This window comes from Prinia subflava, chromosome 1 (assembly GCF_021018805.1).
Source record: "Prinia subflava isolate CZ2003 ecotype Zambia chromosome 1, Cam_Psub_1.2, whole genome shotgun sequence".
Taxonomy (NCBI): domain Eukaryota; kingdom Metazoa; phylum Chordata; class Aves; order Passeriformes; family Cisticolidae; genus Prinia; species Prinia subflava.
The window spans coordinates 113,303,852-113,324,826 of NC_086247.1; the positions used below are offsets into that span (position 1 = coordinate 113,303,852).

General features: G+C 38.5%; 1 protein-coding gene across 7 annotated transcripts in view; it reads right to left on the bottom strand.

The window, feature by feature from the left end:
- RBMS3 (RNA binding motif single stranded interacting protein 3) overlaps nucleotides 1-20,975 on the bottom strand; it is a 706,117-nt gene that overhangs the window by 136,464 nt on the left and 548,678 nt on the right. For all 7 annotated transcript variants that reach the window (XM_063408744.1, XM_063408737.1, XM_063408753.1 and 4 more), the window contains 2 exons: nucleotides 17,283-17,440; nucleotides 5,884-5,963 (listed from right to left, as the gene is read on the bottom strand). In XM_063408744.1, the coding sequence (XP_063264814.1) occupies nucleotides 5,884-5,963; nucleotides 17,283-17,440 (238 nt within the window). The remainder of the gene's footprint in view (nucleotides 1-5,883; nucleotides 5,964-17,282; nucleotides 17,441-20,975) is intronic.

A 20,975-nucleotide genomic window follows, 5' to 3' on the forward strand; every position in this document is an offset into this window, starting at 1 on the left:
CGATGTAAAAGAAATCTCTGCTAACATTGAGCTGAGTTTGTGTATTTACGGAGCACAGAAACAAAAAATGACAGCCTGAAATTAGAAATGAAAATGAGAAACAGAAAATTTGTTAAATGGTTATTTTTATGAAGGTCTTTACAAAGATCATATTTTCTGATACCAGAAGGAAGAATTTATATGGGGCAGTCAGAAGATAACAATTAAAATATTTACAAACTAAATTCTTAGAATTCAGGTAGACAATACAAAAGACTCAGGAAATATTAGTATCAGATAAATGAAAGGAACTGAGAATATAAGTGAGAAAATTTGGGGATTTTTAGTAAAGAAAATTTTTGTGGATAACAATATGTAAAAGGTAAACTTTCTAAATGAGTTTCACTGAGTATTACCAGAAGAAAATCTGGGAGAATCTCCTTTATTCTGAGTTCTCTATAGCATTCAACAAATGTTTTAAGATATCTACAAACCAATACCTGGTTTATAGTTTTGGCTGCTGTTTTACCTAGTTTAAAATGTCAAAAACATATATATATATACACAGACAGCTACACAAATGCCCCAAGAAGAAATATTTGGACTTTTCCAGTGTTTTATCTACATAAATGAACAGAGAATTAAATAAAAGAAGGCAAAGCGCCAAGAGACAGGGTCTAAAAGTTATCAAACAAAAGTTTTAAAGTTCATTCACTCAGAAAAACAATTTACAGCATCACTGATGACTAACAAGATAGCATTTGTTCATATACTAAGAGAAGAAGAGTGGAAAATGTTGATAATATCCAGTACACAGTTAACCCTCAACTGGAATACCATTCCCTCATCACCATTTAAGAGACAATATCCTAGAAAACATGTTGTTCTGAATAGAATATTCCAAGTTCTAAGTCCACTTGTCTGAATCAAAGGTTACTATTTGAATTTACTCTCTGTGGTGGAAGAACCTGAGAGACATCCTAAGAGAAATATTTAAGCTAATAAGAGAGGCAGAAAATATCAATTGATTTTGGTGAAATGAGTCTATAAAAATGCAGCACTTGGAACCCTTTCAAGAAGAAGAAATAGAAGCATGCCCAGTAATGATTAAAGCAAGATATGAGGTATTTGCAAATACATCTGTATTGCTGCAGATAATTTCTATTGAAGAGTTTTTCCTCTAGTAAAAGTCAGTGTCATCAAAATGACACAGTCACTTGTTACTTGTGGGGTTCTTAATGTACACAACGATAATAATTCCCTCTTCTTTCTTTTTGTCAGATATCTGTAATTAAATTAATAATAAGAAAAGGAAGATTCTTGACCATGTAATGTAGCATTCATGTCTCACTTGCTTTAAATTTTCTCTGAGGAAGTAACTGGCCCAATGTCCTCTGACAACTCAAAGCATCTACAAAGCAAATGATATTTAGGAAGTACTACAATAAGTAGAAATTTCTGTGAGAGAGTATAATGGACATACCAACATAGGATAATTACTGCAATTGAGGCTTGTTCCTATGAAATTCCAGAGAGAAAAGTAAGAACTCGATAAATTTTTGCATTTATTCAGAAAGAGAAAATAAAGCTATCTAAAATAATCCAAGGATACCAAGACATGAACAAAAAATGTGTAAATATCATACCCTAAACTTGCCCATCCAAAGAGAAGCCAACTTGTTACTGAGAGATGAGCTAGGAAATTTTAATTTAATTCAGTGATTGAAAACCGTCAAAAATTAGCAGGATTTCATATCAAGTCTCCTATTCACCAACAAAAATACAGAAATACGGTACAGAAAGGCCGAGAGAGAGCTACCTTCATTATTAGCCATGCTCTTCACATCTCAATGGAGATGCAGAGTGATACAGAATTCATTTGCTGACTTTCAGTGTGGCTGTACAGAGTCTATACCATTAGTTTCATTCACATGGGGCTGAATTCTCTACAGGATAAAAATATACCCACTAGGCCATGTAGGTCTATTTATCTCAGGAAAGCAGTGCTAATAAAGGGAAAACAAGAAACCTCTAACAAATAAAACCCACTAAAATCATATTCATTCAAAGCTGCTCAGAATATTTATGAAGTTGACATGGAATCTGCCAAGCATTGAAATTTTGCAGATTTCTGGAGATGACTGTGCTTTCGCAGTCTGAAAAATTACTTTCTTTCAGAAAAGACATTAACTAATTATTTATGGGACAACCAATTATTTTGTACTGTAAATCTAAGACTGAACATCATGAAATGCTTATTAGTTGAGCAAGCAAGAGAGTGGAACAATTCCTTTTGGAATGGAATGAAGCCAAGGAGTTCAACAGAGAAGGCCCCTTAATGAGAATGATTCACTAACACAGACACAGTGATGCTCAATTTACCTAGGCACTATACAACTGACCATCAAAATGTTTAAGGAGACAGAAAATAATCTTTACATTATGACTGGGTTGAAGAAGAGGGCTCTGGAGCTATTCACATGCTCAGTTCTACAATTTTTAAGAAACAGACTGTGAAATTATAAAGTCAAAGAAGGATGGATGTGTTTTTGCTTTCAGAAGGTACAGAGAACAGTGCCTCCAAAGTGCTCTGTGTGCACTCCCTTCCTTGCAGTTTTAACACTGCTTTCCTGCTGCATTGCTGGCCTGGGCCAGCTTAGATGTGTGACTCTTGGCTAGACTCAAACATCCAGATACAAAACAGTTACTCTCTTGTAACTTTTTTCTAACTTCCAACAAGAAAAAAAAAAAACAAACCCAAGCCTGACAACAACAAAAAACAAATTAAAAAAATCCAACTGCATTTACATCTCATTTGCCAAGAAAAAGCTAGTCGAAAAAGAGCTCTGTATTCAAAATTAATGTTTGAGATGACTTTTTGGGAAGGTATAGCCATGCTTTATTCTGACATGAAAGCCAGAGCCATGGCTCCCAGTCTTTCTAACGGGCTGCCCAACATCATGTGAAAGTGCCTACTCCAGATCTTCCACCACGACTGCGTAACAAGGCAAATCTGCCCCTGTAGCACATGAGCATTTTATCCTCTAAACATGCTAATCTCATGAACATACGTCCCACAGAGCGTATGGTGACACAGCACCAGGATCACATCTCAGGGAACCCAGCAGGGAAAGCTAGGATGCAGGAGGGCTGCCAAAATGGTTTGTACGGTACCAAATTCCACAGCCTCAGGCCAGTAGCACATGGCCAACAGCCAGGCTGATTTCGTTCTGGATGGGCCTCATGAAACCTTCTAAGAGCTGGTGAACCTGAACCAGAATATTAGAGCTCGGATGAGAGGTATGGACATAAACGCAAAAAACTCTTTCAGTTCACTGCTACACCTGAAAGAAATCCATCTGAAAATCCAAAATCAATGTAATTTAACCCTTGGATTGATGAATTGATCCATTTTCCCTTTCAATAAGATCAGGCCTTTGAGTAGTAGAGGTTAATAACAGATAGCATTGCATATTTCTGCTAATGTTCTCTGGTTCTTCATTTTTTAACTGATATCCATAAGGAGGTCACAGCAATAAACTAGAGATGATTCTCCTTCTATGCCAATTACTGAGATGCTGGGAGGATCCTTTTCAGACTTCAATTGTGATTTTCCAAGTACATTAAGAGACTTGATTTTCCTTCCTGTTTCATGCAAGGCACTTCTATCTTTGCTGAGAGGCTTAAATACAGATGTATGATGTATGTATGGATGTAGAAACTGAGTTCAAGACTTAACAGGAATCTACAACATGAAGAAGAAACTATGAATGAATAATTTTTTGCACTGGATAAAATGTAAATGATCCCTTGAATAGATCCTTCTTCTAAGGTGATCATGTTTGTGCCTAGCTTCTTAAGAAGAAGAGTAATGAATACAACATATCTTTTAAATATGAATTTAAAGAGTGCTCTACTCTAACAAACAGCCTCTTTTATGTGGACCACATATACTTTGACAAGTTCTAAGGACTTGTGTTCAGAGATGCAAACTCTGTCTCTCAAAATTCAAAGATAAAATGGGATCTTATGGATACCTCGTGCATAGTTGAGTGAGTTCAGTTAATGGTTCAGTGACTTTTTTCCAAGATGCATTATGTTATATCTGCATCTGAACAGTACTCAGGTAAATTAAAACCCTTAATATAATAGCTTCCCAAATAATCCTTGTGACTTAATGGCATCTGACAACAACAATGATGAGACAAACATAGTAGACAATCTTTTCACATGGACACCTTTTCTTCTTCAAGGAACTAATTCATGCCCTTTAAGAAAGCATCAAAAGTTATAGCCATTAAAATCCAATTTCAGTGTATCTCTTGAAACATGAGATAACAAGAAGTAAATAATCATGCTATCTTATCAAGACTCCTGTTTTGATTTCTGACATTATTCATATTGAATATCCAGTAGATATCCTGATTATTTAAAAATTAAAAAAAGAAGAAAAAAAGGAATTTTTTATACCTTTCATTCTTTACCATTTAGCTTTCTGTCTCAAGCAGTCTCTGTAGGAATATTCTACTTCAATACTGGATCTAATGATGTATCCTCTCTGAGACAACTGGGAATGTGACCATGGAGCACATAGGCTCATACAGACAAAGCCAGCCTTACTGACTCCTTGCTATTCACACTCCTTCCATTGGGTGTTGCTGTGATATTAAACAGATTACTGCTGGGACTCAAAGTGTGTGTACAGAAAGGCAAGCCAAAGGTTAAAGTTCTTTGCCTGTGTTGCTCAGCCCATTGTTCTACACAGCCCAAGTTTGTACTTGATAAAGTTGGTGGTGTAACTCATTAGCTGGTCCTGAGAAAAACTGTAAGTGACTTCTTTTGAAAAGGCAGTCTTAAAATGGGGTCTTGCAGCTTGTACTAAAAGCTTTATATTCTTTCATGAAGGTGATCCAACTAAAATTTATATGTACATTGCAGCATTCAATTACTGTACACTGTAGCTGTGCAGATGGCTTTCTTTTAATTAGAGTATTTAGTACATCTTCTGCATAAAGAACCAGGCCATGAATAAGAAGAGATTTAATGAAAGTAACCAAAAAAGGAAATAGTTTAAAGGAAGCTGGGAAAAAAAAAAAAAGGGGGGAGATAACAACTTTGGACACAATTCTTGCAAGTATTTCCTGTTCATTTAATGCAGCCCCTAAGAAAACCCAGAAGAGAAATCCTTGCAAATCTGTGGCCCTGGAGAGGTCTTGTCAAGCAGTAAGGATCAAGCAACTGATCACTAAACTTTGCACAGCTGATAAACGCACCGATGATAGCTAAAGATTTGAAAAGCAAAATAATAGCTGGAACTTGGCTTTCAATGTGGCACAGACACACACCAGCGAATGTGTTCTATGGGTATTGTGAGAAAATGTCAAGACTTCATTAAGTTATGGTAAGAAAAAAATTATATAAAATAATTTAATATTTGAAATATTCTCAGTATTAACAGCTACTGCTGAATGAATATAAAGCTTGTACAGCCTGAAATCCTGGATATTTTATAATCAATAATGAGGCAGCTAGGCTTATATTCTTGTATAAGTTATATTCCTAGTTTGTTAGAAAATCATTGGCATCTAATTATGTCGCCTCTATACTAACTGGAGAAAAAAAAAACAAACAAACCACCAAAACCCAAAACAACATTCAAAAGGAAAAAAACACAGTGAGACAACACAAATTTTATATGTTCTTAAATTTGCTGCTGTCAGGCATAAATGCTTAAAACACACAAACTGGGGAAGAAAAAGTTGCTATGGATAGGCTTCAGCTAGGGAAGTTATATGCCTTCTTAGCAGGGGTAGTAATTTAAGCCACCCTCAAGATAAATTCCAGTATTTCTGGATTTTAAACTTTTCAGTGAATTTTAGATTTCACAATGATGGCTAGACTTACCTGGTAGACCAGGTGGGGTTTTCAGATATTTGCCATTAAAATGTTGAATTACTACTTCACATTTTTCTGTAGACTCCATTCTGGAAAAGAGAAGAGAGTGGGATATGGGTAGAGGCAATATGTGTTACTAGACTGTTATGGAAGCACTCAGTCAGCAAAAAACCAGAAAGCAGAAGGAGAGAAAAAAAAGGACAAGCACAGATGCTGAGAGAAATCTTCAAAGCTGTTGTTGCTGATTTCTGCAGAGAAACTGGTTGAGCCCATTAGGGCAGAATGTGGCTCTGGAGGAGGACCTGCCACCCTCCCTGCCTGCAGCTGTACTCCCAGCTGTGTTTGAGCCACGGCCCTGTCAATGAACAGTCCCCTTCTGGCTCCAGGGCATCACCCTGAACAAGGACACTCTTTATGCTCTCACGTGCTGCTTGGAAAAGCAACGGACACGTTTCCATGCTCACTATGCACCCAAAATAACTTCAAATGGCTTAAAGAAATGAATCGCAGGATTTGGAGAAGAACACAGAGGATTAGACAACAATTATTAAGGATTACAATGTTAAGAAAACAACCTGCAAAGACAGACTTTACAGTACAACCAAAGACAATGCACATATGACTATAACACCATGAAGCCGAACTCTGGGTGAAGACAGTAATTTATGTGTAACACTGGCAGGGGAAATGCCTGACTGTTCATCTTCTGTGAGTTAAGGATAACTTTCAGCATCAAGACATCAAAACATTAACAGTGAATTAGTAAATGTACTGTATTTTAAAAGAATTTTTAGGAATATAAAGTTACTAGTCAAATTCCAAACCATGGTTATACCACATCTGGGAACTCACCATTGTTTCAGATCTTCTAAATTAACTGCATACAAATCCAGAAAAAGAGTTAACTTTGCTACAGAGGGAGTTTAGAAACTTTGAAAAGAGGAAAGAGAGAAATGGAAAGCTAGTAATTTCCTAGAAAAGTTGTGTTTAAAAACCATGTTCAATGCTCCTTCAATACACCAGTACCTACCTCCAGGTAGTCTCCACAAAATAACTCTGCTGACATATATATTGCTTACTTCTCACCAGTCGAGACAGTTTTAAATTAATTTATCCACTACCCTTCCCGTCACACAGTTTGGGGAGAGAGTGGTTCACATACAGCAGCAGTTTGTCTCCCAGGATACAATTTTGCCAGAGTCCAAAGGATCACACCACACCACCAAAAAACCCCAAAACCCTAAAAAATTCTGCTTGTCCATTCAATTCTTTGAGGAAGTCAGTCTATTGTCCAGTTGTTTCAGGTGAAGTTATTAAAACTTTCCCTTTCCAGGCTGTATCGCTGTGTATCGTGGGCTGGGCTACTTCTACAAGCACAAAGACAGTGACTTAGATTGTTCACTTTGGCTTCATTCAGATTTAACTAAGGGAATGTCTGCGCTGAGCCTTTAGAGACTCTCGTCTCTGAAAGAATAAATGCAATAAAAGTCTGTTTTCTGTAGCTGCAGGCACTTGGTGTCAAACCATGTTATGTTGCACCACACAGCAGTGACAATTTCATTTTAATACATGGGGTACGTTTTAACAAGCCAAAGCAATCCCTGCAAAGAATGCAATATATAAGCTGCTAAATGAAAGAGACTCAGTGCACTTCATGCGTTTTATGTGGGAAGAGAATAAAAGCGAAACCCACAGTGTTCTGGGATAAAGAGCCCATCACTCGAACAGCACTCTGAGAAAGAATGTGCCCATTTTCCTCTCAAGTTTCACAATTAGCGGCTCTCAAACGCCATTGCTGGCTATCTGTAATCTGGCACACGCTTCGCTTGAAACCGACACCGGCGCTATCGACTCAGCCTGGAAAGGCAGCACAACAGACAAAGCCCTCTATGCACGTTCCCCTCGGACGTGTTGCTGAGTAACAACTGCATCCATCCTCTGCCACCCCACCTGAGCTCTCGTGTGCTTTCTGCACCTCCTGCCTCTGGGGGTGGCCTTCCCCCGGCCGGGCACAGGCTGGCCAGGCAGCCACTCACTAATCAGGAAGGTGTCCTCCCCAGGGCCACCAAAACCTGAATTATAAATGTCCACAATAGCCCTTTTCTTAGAAATAACCCTTTCAGTTTGAGTTCTTCAGGGTGATTAGCTCACTCACTGACTGGGAGAAATTAAGGGTACAGAGCAACTAGATATATTAACAAAATTGTCTGATTCTTGCCACAACAAGACCCTGGTTTCAGTTTAGTCAAAATTCTAACCAATATTAACCACTTAGGTGTCAATGCCTGTGTCAGGCACCTACACAAGTTGAACCTTAAAGAAATGAATCACAGGATTTGGAGAAGAACAGAGAGGATTAAACAACAATTATTAAGGATTACAATGTTAAGAAAACAACCCGCAAAGACAGACTTTACAAAAAACCACAGACAACGCATATATGACATAACATCATAAAGCCAAACTCTGGGTGAAGACAGTAATTTATGTGTAACACTGGCAGGGGAAATGCCTGACTGTTCATCTTCTGTGAGGAGAGGAGAGGTTCGGAGAGGAGAGGTTCGGAGAGGAGAGGTTCGGAGAGGTTCGGAGAGGTTCGGAGAGGTTCGGAGAGGAGAGGTTCGGAGAGGTTCAGAGAGGTTCGGAGAGGTTCGGAGAGGAGAGGTTCGGAGAGGTTCAGAGAGGTTCGGAGAGGTTCGGAGAGGTTCGGAGAGGTTCGGAGAGGAGAGGTTCGGAGAGGAGAGGTTCGGAGAGGAGAGGTTCGGAGAGGAGAGGTTCGGAGAGGAGAGGTTCGGAGAGGAGAGGTTCGGAGAGGTTCGGAGAGGTTCGGAGAGGTTCGGAGAGGTTCGGAGAGGTTCGGAGAGGAGAGGTTCGGAGAGGTTCGGAGAGGTTCGGAGAGGAGAGGTTCGGAGAGGTTCGGAGAGGTTCGGAGAGGTTCGGAGAGGAGAGGTTCGGAGAGGAGAGGTTCGGAGAGGAGAGGAGAGGAGAGGTTCGGAGAGGAGAGGTTCGGAGAGGAGAGGTTCGGAGAGGAGAGGTTCGGAGAGGAGAGGTTCGGAGAGGAGAGGTTCGGAGAGGAGAGGAGAGGTTCGGAGAGGAGAGGAGAGGTTCGGAGAGGAGAGGAGAGGTTCGGAGAGGAGAGGAGAGGTTCGGAGAGGAGAGGAGAGGTTCGGAGAGGAGAGGAGAGGAGAGGAGAGGAGAGGAGAGGAGAGGAGAGGAGAGGAGAGGAGAGGAGAGGTTCGGAGAGGTTCGGAGAGGTTCGGAGAGGTTCGGAGAGGAGAGGAGAGGAGAGGAGAGGAGAGGAGAGGAGAGGAGAGGAGAGGATTATCAAAACCATTGATTCACACATTACCCCTCTTCTTCTTTTATCCATAAAGACGAGCTGTTTCTGGGCAGAGGCCCCAAAAATACACTTTCTTTAGGTTCACATTAATAAATTCCTCCTACTTTTCCTTCAGAAAGTTGCAGCACTCCTCTATTGTAGAATGTGCTTTGAATTATTCTTCCTCTATGAGCTGGCGATGTTTCAAAATGTTGCTTGAGACTGGTATTTGATAAAAATATCACTAATGGAATTTTTACACGTTAAAAGATTTTTCTGTAAAAGAATGTCACCTGAGCACAGGTAAACTTGGGAGAAGAACATACTTAAATACATTTTTTAATATTGGCATTCTTTTCAGAATTGATAGAACAAAAATATGAAAAAAAATGTAATATTCTGCATAAAAGATAAAGACCCTAGATACTTCAAAACCTTCTACTGACAGATATAGATATTCAACATTCCTGCTGGAAAGGGAAGAAAAAAACCAGCTTCACATGATAATAGAAATTTGGTTCTGATTTGAATATTTGTGAAGTATCACTTTCAAATTCCTTTTTTAACTGTATATTTTTGGTGTTGATCCTAAGAGGATCTAAAATAATAATTCACGTTTAAATGCAATTTGGAGATAACTATACTGGATCTGAATAGTATTTTGAACCCGCAAGTGCATTGCAGAAAAAAATAATTACCAAAACCATAGACTTTTATAATTTTTTAAAGGTAGAGATAATGATGTAAGGAACTAATAAAACCATGATAATTTATTTTTACCTGTGTCTATATATCTCCCAGTTCTGGAAACCAAGTTGTAGGGTTCCCAAATATAAACTAAATAATAAGACTCTCTATATTCTATCCAATTTGAAAAGAAGTAAATTTAAAAAAACCCAAACAAACCTGAAGATTTTTTTTTTGTTTTTTTAGCTATAATTTGTAAACTAAAGATATTTCAATGTGAAAAGTAAAAGAAAAAAATCCAAACAAATCCAAAACAGTGGGTACTTAAACAAGCATCAGAACCAGATACTTTGATGTGCACATCTTGCTATTATATAATCAACTTTATATATATATATAAATATATATATAAAAATATATATAAAAATATATATATGTACTTTATATATATAAACTTTATATAATTCTATTATAAAATAATAAAAATAATTAATTCTATAATATAAAATTTACATTATACGACACTCTAAAGACCACAATGGAACCAAAGTAGTCATTATGTGTTGTTAGAAGTTATAGGGGAGGAAGAGGAAGAGGAAGAGGAAGAGGAAGAGGAAGAGGAAGAGGAAGAGGAAGAGGAAGAGGAAGAGGAAGAGGAAGAGGAAGAGGAAGAGGAAGAGGAAGAGGAAGAGGAAGAGGAAGAGGAAGAGGAAGAGGAAGAGGAAGATATTTTAATCTCCCCTAAATCTCTTATACATGCTTTTTATAAAGATTGATGCAGTGTCAAGAAACAACTTAATACAATTTTTATACAAGGAATAACATGGTGATTACATAATTATTACCTGAGAAATGTTCAGTACTATGTAATTACCACTTAGTGGAAAAGTGTGGGTTTGGTTTACATATATTCTATAGTCACTTTGCTTAATAGTAATAATGTAAATGATAATCAGGACTATATTTTTTTATAAATATTTAAAGATTAAATTGTTACTACCACATTTATGTTATAATCAACATATGACTATTGTTTGCATTTACAAAAGCAGGAATTATAAATCTTTGATAACAATGTTTCCTTATTATTTAAGGCATTTTGCAAAGATGGAAATGGGTAGGTAGTAACAGTATTATACTGTGATGGGAGCCCAGAGAATGGAGACTAGTTAGAATACACACCAGAGAACTGAATTTCTTTAGCATATCAAGAGGGTGACTAGAGGGGCAGTCTGACAGCACTGCCTTTGTGGGGAGAATAAACTAGGGAGCAAGGACTTCTTGACTCTTCCTGAGAAAGTTGTGAGAGATGAATTCGAAAGAGAAATTAGGCAGAAATGTTTAACTGCTAGGAAGATGATCCATTGGCAAACATTAGATAGAAAAGAGGTGGTCCTTTTTTTCTGGCTGATGTCTTTCAATAATTTCTGAACCTCTAGTTTTAGTAAGACACCAGTATTACTGCAATATTAGGTAACAGGCAGTATTTCAATTGCCTTTGATATAAAAGATGTGAAAAAATGTAAAAAAATATCTTCAGGTCTCAAATACTCTAAAGCTACAAGATAGTTTTGATTAGCATGAGGTTTCCTATGCTTTTCATCCTTCCATGGAAACACATTCACTAGTATTTTAAATTTACTTTGGTAATTTAATTCCAGGCATTCTAAGATCCTGATATGGCTGCAACCTGTGATTTCCTCCTCCCCTGTAAACAGACTTAGGTATCTTATCTCCCCGATTTTTCAGTTTTCAGAAGAGATTGCTTCAAGATGTTTGTGTTTTTTGGTTTGAATCTATTTTCTGCTGGAAAAAAAGCTATTCCTTTTGCCACTCACAGCCTAAGAAGACATTTATTTTGACAAGTTCTCCTCATTGCTCACAAATTATATCTTTTCCCAACACGTCTTGCCTGTGTTTTCTTCAACTGTCTGCTTGAACAACAGGAGGCTGTTTGCTTTCTCAGATAGATACAAAAAATCTACAGAAACTACTCTTTTCCTTTCCTCTCGAGATGTGGATCATTCTATACCTTGCAGCATCACCCATTATGCTAAGGTGAGCTGCCCAAGTATGTCTGCCCTACAGTATCTGTATTTGCAGTGCTTTCCATAGAGAAACTTCTTTGGGTCACAAGAAATAACTTCATTACACCTATATTACCCTGAAAACCTCTGAAAGATGCATGGCTTCCTTTAAGGAAAAAAAACCACAAAAACATAGAAATTAAAGCCTCATCTCTCTCATTTTACTTCAGTGGAAACTGGAGCATAATCATTTCTACTGAAATCCATGCAAAAATTCTATAAATAGTATAATGGTCCTGTGATGGCTAAAAATCTTGTTTCCTAGTTTCTGTTGCTCCCTTCCAGTTGCCGAGCTGAATATTATTTCCAAAGACTAAATTTAAGCCATATAAAATGCGGACAAGCAGGAGCTACGTTTAGTAAAAGAGAGAGGCAGGCAAAGAAAAGCAACCCATTGGAAGCTCTTCCAAAAGAATAAGGTAGGGGAAAGATGAGGATGAGGCCCAAACTCCCAACAGCAGAGTGTTTAAATGCCTCACTACAGACCCCCCCAGCCAGGTCACAAAGGGACAGAAGCATCTCCGCGATGTGCACCTTTGCTCTGAGGTGACAGCTAATTGAGAATCTCCTGACTTGGTCATTTGCTGGGAACAGCACCGTAACATTCTTTTATGACAATTTGTGTTGTACAAATTTCCTCATGTTACTAGAAAAGAATAGTATGAACAAACAGTCATTTCCACCTAGAGCTGGGTTGATTTATGCTACTGTCTTCACAGTCTCAGGTTAAGTATTATACGGGTGCCCGCCAGCAGTGCAATACTTGACTGTCTGACTGTCAGCATTTCCATCATAAATTTCTGTTTTCAGAAGCTTATGACTTCGTTGTAAAATGTCGCTTGGGGGAGGAATCTTGCAAGGTCGTTTTAAGTTACAAGACAGCAAACAAAATAAAGTTAGTGGTTTCTAGCTCTTTCTTTGCACTTTATCATTTAAAAGGACCCATAAAATGCTTGTTCTGCTGTTCAGCTGAGTGTGACAAACCTGTGTATGGTATTATTAATACTACTATCTCTTTAGGGAAGATACTTAAATAATACTTGAATGGTATTTTATTGTGGGGTTATAAAAAGCAATTTTATTTCATTGATTCAGTGGTACCAGCTAAGTCCCTCCCCAAGGTATATACCAATATCTCCTTGCTCCCTTTTTCAAAGCCCAAGGAATTCTTCAATTAAACTCATGGTACCTCAGGCTTGGATTATGCAAATTACTCAGCCAAATTATCTGATGCCTCCCAACCTTCCAGTTTCCTCCCTCATCACCTTTCAGAGCTGCATATTCATTTTCATCTTACAGAGTCCCACTGTATTTGTCTAGGGATCCTGACCCATCTGTCCTTCCCTGGAGTTTGCTTCTCCCTGAAAGTGCTGTTTCATGCCTGTCAATTTTCTTAGGGTTATACAAAGTCCACCAACATTTTTCCAGGTTGCAAGAGCAGATGGATATGTGAGGGTCTCAGAGATACACCCCACACAGACCACTCCACCACCCTGCAGCGTTGCTCTGAGGCTTTTCCAGGTAATGGAAAATTCAATGGAAATGCATCACTGCAGGCATCGGAATATTTTAGGTATCATGCAAAGTCTTTGGAGCACGTTTGGGATTTCCAGTTTCACCTGAGATACTCACATACAAAGCAACTTCCTTGGTAAGATACAGGATGTGACAGATCACTCTTCTGACTGAAAGTAGGAATGATCCTTATAATATCCAAGCCTGTACTACCATCCCAGGTGATGGATTTATTCAAGCTAAATTATAGCACCTTTTCAGCTACCTTCACTTAAACCCTTGAATAAGGAAGAACACTTTTCCTCTTCACAAATCCATCCCTAAACTGCCTGAATGCTCTTTATCCCCTAGTGCTGCTGACACTTCTATTTCTCCAAAGTAGCAACATCACTGATCCTCAGAAATCTCTCTCTAAATAGCCCTCCTTTTATTTAGCAAAACAGCAACGCTGCTTTGCCGCCACTGTGATTTTGTCATTCCTTTATCTTTTCCCACCTTAACATCTGGAACTCATTCTTTGTGGGCCTGTGGAAAGCCAGGTCTTCCAGCACATACAGTTACCTCTTTATAAGTGGCAACACTTCTTCAGGATGAAGATAAATATTTCCCTCCATGCTCTCAATGTAATCCCCTATCTAGTAATTCCAGCCTCCCTCGAAGACCTTCTTACTATATCTGCTCTGCTTTTTACTCATACCATCAACCACACCATTAATGTTGTTTGCCAAACTCCTAAGATATCAACTTTAAAATTATATCTTGAAATAAGTCTTCAAATTCAGTTTCTGTGGATTTCTTTCCACTTGTTTTGGTTTTTGTTTTGTTTTGTTCTGTTTCATCTTGCTGATTTTTTTTTTTAAGGATGAAGGTCTATGATTTTGTTCTAAGCTCTGAAGAATACACTTACATTTTTAAAATGAAAGATCAGCTGCTGAAATCATTAAATGACTCCCAGCAACAAGTATTTAAGAGAAACATCTACAAATGTAAGTGTTGTGATGGAATTCTGTGCAAGGGCATCACGGTGTCATTCCCTCTTTTAACAGGCAATATTACGACAGATGGAACTCAAAGCTTCACATCTAAAGAAGTGCTTCCTTTTTCCCAATATCCTACATTTAGTAAGCATTTCTGTCCCCTCCTATTTCTTCTCATTTCTCTCTCTCCTCTAGGACAGGCTGTGTTTAGTCTCAGCTTCTGCTCGCTGGTGCCAACAGAAGCACTCCTGCCGGAACCGCGGCAGTGTGAGCCCTGTGGAACGCCAGCTCCCACAGCGAGTCCGAGGGCAGGTAATACATACAGCCTTGAAGTAACAAGCATGGGCCAAGGGTGAGCCACAGGCAGATGTGCAGAGTTTATAGCATGGACTGGCCTTTATGAAGCCACAGTCAGAGTCTAAAGTTTCCCTTCTCTGGCCCCTTGCTTGTAACTCTCCTCCCCAAAATTTCCCCTGGGGTGTACCCAGGCACAGTTGGCTCAGGCCACAGTGAAATGCTCTGGAAAGATTCAGGAAAATTTGCTCAGTTTCTTTTGAAGGATGCAGAAGAGAGGAAATTTTTACATGGTTTAACTTTCACTCGGAGCTAGTTTTGTACACACATACTCTAAGGGAGGCTGTTTATGTCACCAGACATAACTGAGATAATTTTGATCCAAGAACATTTGAAGTTCTCCAGGTTTTAAATGATTAAGTAGCCACCTGCAGTACTATAAAACTGCTAATCATACCCATTTAGAAGAAAAACGTGACAATAGCTGCCTATCTTCAGTCTTTACTTCTGATTGCTTTTTGAATGAATGTACTTATTTTAGATTGACTATTTCCATGATTGGGCAGACTCAGAAAGTGACTTTTAATCATCATAAAACGTAATTAATAACTTTGAAACATCACATTTCAAAATTATTGGATGCTGCATCATTTCAGCACATGCAAACTTAACTTTTTCTCCGGTTCTTCTGTGCCTCTGTTTAGAGCTTTGCTAAGCACCACGGCACAGTCCACAGGCAGGCAAGATATACTGTGATGAAAGGTCTCAGGTCAGAATAGCCAGGATCCTCACCTGGGGGGCTGATCTGAACTTCCAAAATCTTATTTGAACTGAAAATCCAGCTTCTATGCCCAACCTGCGTTGGTACCCACTAAAAATGTGCTCATGCCATAGATACACTAGAATGAAACCTTCATGACTACAAGCAAAGCTAAACAAATTAACAACCTGTTTGGTTTGACATACAGGAAAAATATACCAGATAGCACTTCTTTACAAAAAGAAAGTCAGCTGGTAATGAAATACTGTATTGATAATTCTGCAAAGACAGGAGTCAGCATTCAGCTATGGTTCTAAATTCCAGGATTAACTTTAGCCTCACTCAAATCAGTGGGAGACTTTGACGGAGTGAAGATTTTACCCCACTGTCATTTGCACGGTGAATTACACAACCTACAAGTTAGATCATTACAGGGTTCCTGAAGTATGTTCCATAATTAAATACATTTTCACAAAGTAAGTCAATTTTCAAAAATGTGAGTTTATCCATGACTTAGACTAATCTATATTTAGTGAGATAGAAAAATTCATGTTATTATCTGCAAGAATGCACAAGGAACAGTGTGCCATCTTTCAGCATAAATGTTTTACCTTTTCCCACTTGAATTCAGACAATATTATCTTAACATTTTTTGGGCATGATGACCTTTCATATCAAGGGCAGTGGTAACACTACAGTGTCACTTTCTTGAAAGCTAACTTTTTATCACACAGTACCTCATTTCACTCAGTGGTATTATGACATGGACAGAAGTGCCGTGATATATCAAGATATGATTGATTTCAGGGAAATCTGCAAGATGAAGAAGTCATTTTGCCTCTTCCATAAAGCACAGTGTTACGAATATTCTGTAGAAACAATGATCTGGGATTTTTTTCCCCTTTTATTTTGAAGCAGAAGACTGATTTGCAGCAGAATTGCAAATTTCTCTTGTTTTTTCAATACCTTTCTATATATAGCACTCTATTTCTTGGCTTTTGAAAAGAAAACTATTTGATTAGAGAATGTTTCAAGCTGAAGAGAATCTATGTAAATATTCCCTGAGAGTAAACATGGAGCCTTGTCTATCTGTACTAACAATGAAGTACATGGTAATAGTATGTTAACCCATTCTGTCTAAAATGTCTGACTACTCCATCAGGGTTTGTTCTATGCAAATATTTCTTCTTAAGCTCTTTTCATAGCTGCAGTTCAAGGAAGCCGCAGCTTTCAAGGAAGACATGTTTCTTCAGCTACAGTTCCTACCCTTTGTTCTTCCAGCTGCTGAGTTTACTTTCTCCAGTTGCAAAATCTTTGTCAAGTATTTAAACAGTTTCATAGAGTGATTTGGGTTGAAAGAAACCTTACAGACTATCCAGTCTCTCTCCAGATTTCTTACAGGTACTGAAAGACTGCAATAAGTTCACCCCAGGACCTCCTAAGCACAGGCCTTGGTTTCTTTACCAAGTGTGTGCTTTTTCCTGTAGCACATTTATTATTACCCGAGCTTGATCCTGAGTGGATAGCTCACTATTCCTAGCCATTTTTATTTACATATACCTACACAGAATCAACCAGTTTTTAGAGCAATGAAATGAACATCCTTCTGCACTGGCATTTCTGGGTGGAAAGAACAGATACAATCTGATAACGGTGCTGCTCTGCATCTTCCATAGCTGTGAGATTTTAGAGCTACAGAACAGACAGCATTTGCAAAGGACCAAAGCTGAAAAAATGTGCATGAATCAAAGTAAGAGCAAAGGTTTCACCTGGCAAAGCCGACTCCTCTGCTGACTCCATTTGCATCTCTTAATATTCTGGTGGAAATGACATGTCCAAAGGGTTTCAGCATATTCTCCAGTTCCTGCTCATCCATGGACACAGGTAAATTTGAGATGTATAGATTTGTGGGATCTTGCTCTTGTTGCTGTGACAAAATAAGAGAAATATCCTCAGTTAGGCTTAACACAACAGAATAGCTTATGGCTTGTACAACAAGGGCTACTCAAAATTGGACCAAGCCAAGAATTCATTTCTGCATTAGAAGAAAAGCTGGGTAATTTCTTCATGATGGCAACATACTTGCCAAATTTCTGCAAACTCTCATGCATGTGCTTAACTCTGTGTGTGATTGCTCTTATTGAACTCAGTGACACTATTCACTTATAGAAAATTACTCTCAAGCGCAATTGGATTTGTGTCCCTGTTTAGCAGATTGTGAAGAAAACGGGATTTCCACAAATTTGCTAATGTTAACATAAATAAAGAATAAAAATTCAACATATACTTTAATCAGATGTGCTTCCCAGCCTGAACACTTCCCACTCAGCCTGTACATCATGAAAAAGGTTGGTTGAAAACACAGAACACTTTTCACAGTCTCTTTTCCCTTTCTTTCCTAATCAAAAATGTCTTTCTTAATAATAAGCAACAAGATCTAACTGGGTCAGGGGCAGGAGACGGAGTTCTGCAGTTCAACCTATGGTCCTGCTGAGATAGGTCACGTTTATTCTGAGACTAAATCAAAAAATCTTATAAAACAAAGCCTGTAGCATGAATAATTTAAAAAACAAATTTGAAAGCAGCTTTCTTGTTCTATTTCAGATCTTTAGGCTAAACTTTCCATGAACCACTCCAACTCCTTTCTTTCTGAACTACTGCAAAGAAATATGAAAGAGATATAGATGCCATATGTAAAATAAGTATATTAAAGCAGTAAAAAAGCCCCTTGTCTACAGACAACCAGGTCTTGATTGCATTAAATCAATTTAGTTATGCCCTTGCAAATTTTCATGGCTCTGTCCATTTTTATTGATAAAAGCTTTACATTATGTCTGATCACCTGCCAGTACAAGCCCGACTGTGATCATGTATTACTACATAATTTCAGCTAATATTAAATAACCAAAAATATAAGATGCAATCATTATACTGTGCAGTAATCCAGATAACACCTTCTCTGAGAAAGTTCTCTGAGACAGAGTTTTTCATTCTTTTTATTACACATTTTAATGGGCAGAATTAATTTGTACTTGTTCAACATTGAGTTGACAACAACAATATCCTTTTTTTGCTGAGTTGTCCTAAAATCAGATTAATAACCTTGCAGCAGCACTGCAGCCTAGCACTATTATGAAATTACACGCAGCCATCTGTCCTGGTTTAACTAAACTAGTTTCAAATTACACTCCATTAAAATCAGTGAGAATGTGTCTTGTCAAAGACAATCATGCATTCTGTTTAGAGAAGATGTACGAAGACAGGACAGAACCAAGAGGTCTGCTCCATCACTGCCTTGTACATTCAAGGCCTCAATATTGGAAAGAGAAATTGCTCCAAGCTGTGATCCACTCACACCATCTTTGCAGGGGCAGGAATGACTAAGGCAAATCTAATGTAGCTAAATACCACAATCAGAAGCTGAAGAAAGTTTTTAGCTTCTCTTACCTCAGGCTCAAGGGAAATTTTAGCCCTTTTGGACAAGACAAAAAACTGCCAATGGATACCCCAAAAGGTCCAAAATCAGGAGGCTTGTAATACTGTTGTACTGTTTAATGTGGAATCTGCTCACAGGGCTATGGATGCTTGTCTTTGGAGGTACTGGCTAATGACCACTGCATTCTAGCTTTGCATCTCCAGACTCGCTACCCCACGAAACAACACATTGCCGTGCACAATGAATTCTGCACTGTTTTACAAAACATAAATAAAAGACCACAGGAGGCATGTTTTCAAGCTGCTGAACTTAAAAATATACCCAGTTATTACCATGTCTTACAGTAAGGGGCAGAAGAGAGGAGAGAACATCACACACATGAACACTGAATTTACTGCAAATTCAACTGAAGTTACAAACCTCACATCTAGGAAAACCTTCTTTCCCTTTCCAGTTATCTTTCCCTGCAGCCATCTTCCTTCCTCTCACATCAATTTACATTTATACACATCCAAAAGCTAGTTCCTCTCCAGTAACCAAAAGATGCTAGTGAGGGGTCAGAACTGCTGCAGTACTGACAATGGAAGGGAAATCATGCAAACAGTCCCGGAGGGAAGGTAGACAAGAAAAGAAAAGGAATATGAGCTTCAGATCACACTTCTAGGTTTTGGAAAAGCAAGGATACAAGAATGCAAGCTACTTTATTTCTTTCTCTCTCTGTCTTTTCTTTTCTTTACATTTTTTACCTTATCTGTATGCAAACTATTTAAATTTTATTGATTGGTACTTCCCCCCTTTATCCACCCTCCACATTCCGAAGCCACACAAAAAAGTGAAAATGTAGGAATTTGGAAGCATCTTCATTGTTACTAAGTACTTTGAAAGGGTGAGCAATAGAGGCAGGTAAAGCAGAGGCATTCAAGAAGAAAATTGAAGGAGAAAGTTTTGCAATTCCAATTGGCACACTTCTTCAGAAATAATTCCATTATTATGCAAACCTCTACCTATTGATTGGTTAAGGGCTTTGATTAATCCACCAATCAATGCTCAAGGACTAACATCACTTGCTAATATTTAGAAAAAAATATGCTGATGAAATCCCTATAGCCAAAGAGCAGACTAATGTGGAAAAGTGGAGTTATGCTTCAGTAACTTCATGACAGCCTCTGCTTTCACCGAAGCAACTCAGTCCCGCAGCACATTAAAAGGAGAACTCTTCCTTTGACTACTCACTTTTCAAGCTGGGGCAAACAAATAAAATAAATAAGAACCATTGCCAATGTGTCTCACTTGTGAACCAGGAACACATAAGCCTTTTAACTGTGCCAGAGATTAAATGTCGTTGTTTTAAATATCCGTGGAAAGTTAGCTACCCTCTGAGGATGAATGAAAGACTAGCAGACCATAGTCACTCTTTCACAGGGATTTGCCAAGCCTATCTTTTATCAACGTGATAAATAAATGTTGCAAACAGAGAGAGACAGATGAAACCACTCATGCTACCTCCACAACACAACAGTGTTTTCTAAGAAAGGGAAAAAAATCACATTTTTTTCCTTACTATACAAATATAGCATTTAGAGAAATACCCCTTTCCCTTACAGAGAAATATCACCCCACAGAAGCCATAGATCACAGAACAGACTGAAACAAGATGAAATGCCTTCACAGTAATGCAGCTGGGAGCTGAGCAGGCTTTACAGGGGCGGTGTGGAACCCAGTTGCCCTATCACTGTGCAGTCAGGCCCCACTGTCACCTACCCTCATGAGACCCTGTTTCTCAGGCTTGGTCCCACTCCCAGCCTCTGGCACTGAAGCTCTTTGTGCCCTTTTTCAGTTGTGCAGAGAACTCTGATGTTCGGCGTGCAGGTGCTGACACACGCCTCTCCTTTTGCCGAAGCCTGTTCATCCCAAATTCCACAAGCTCCTGTGTGAGATTTTCTCTTCCCCATCCCAATGCCACTGCTGAGCTTTTCACTGTCGAAGGTAGAGTGTCCTGCTGTTCAAAATGTGCCTATTTGTTGAC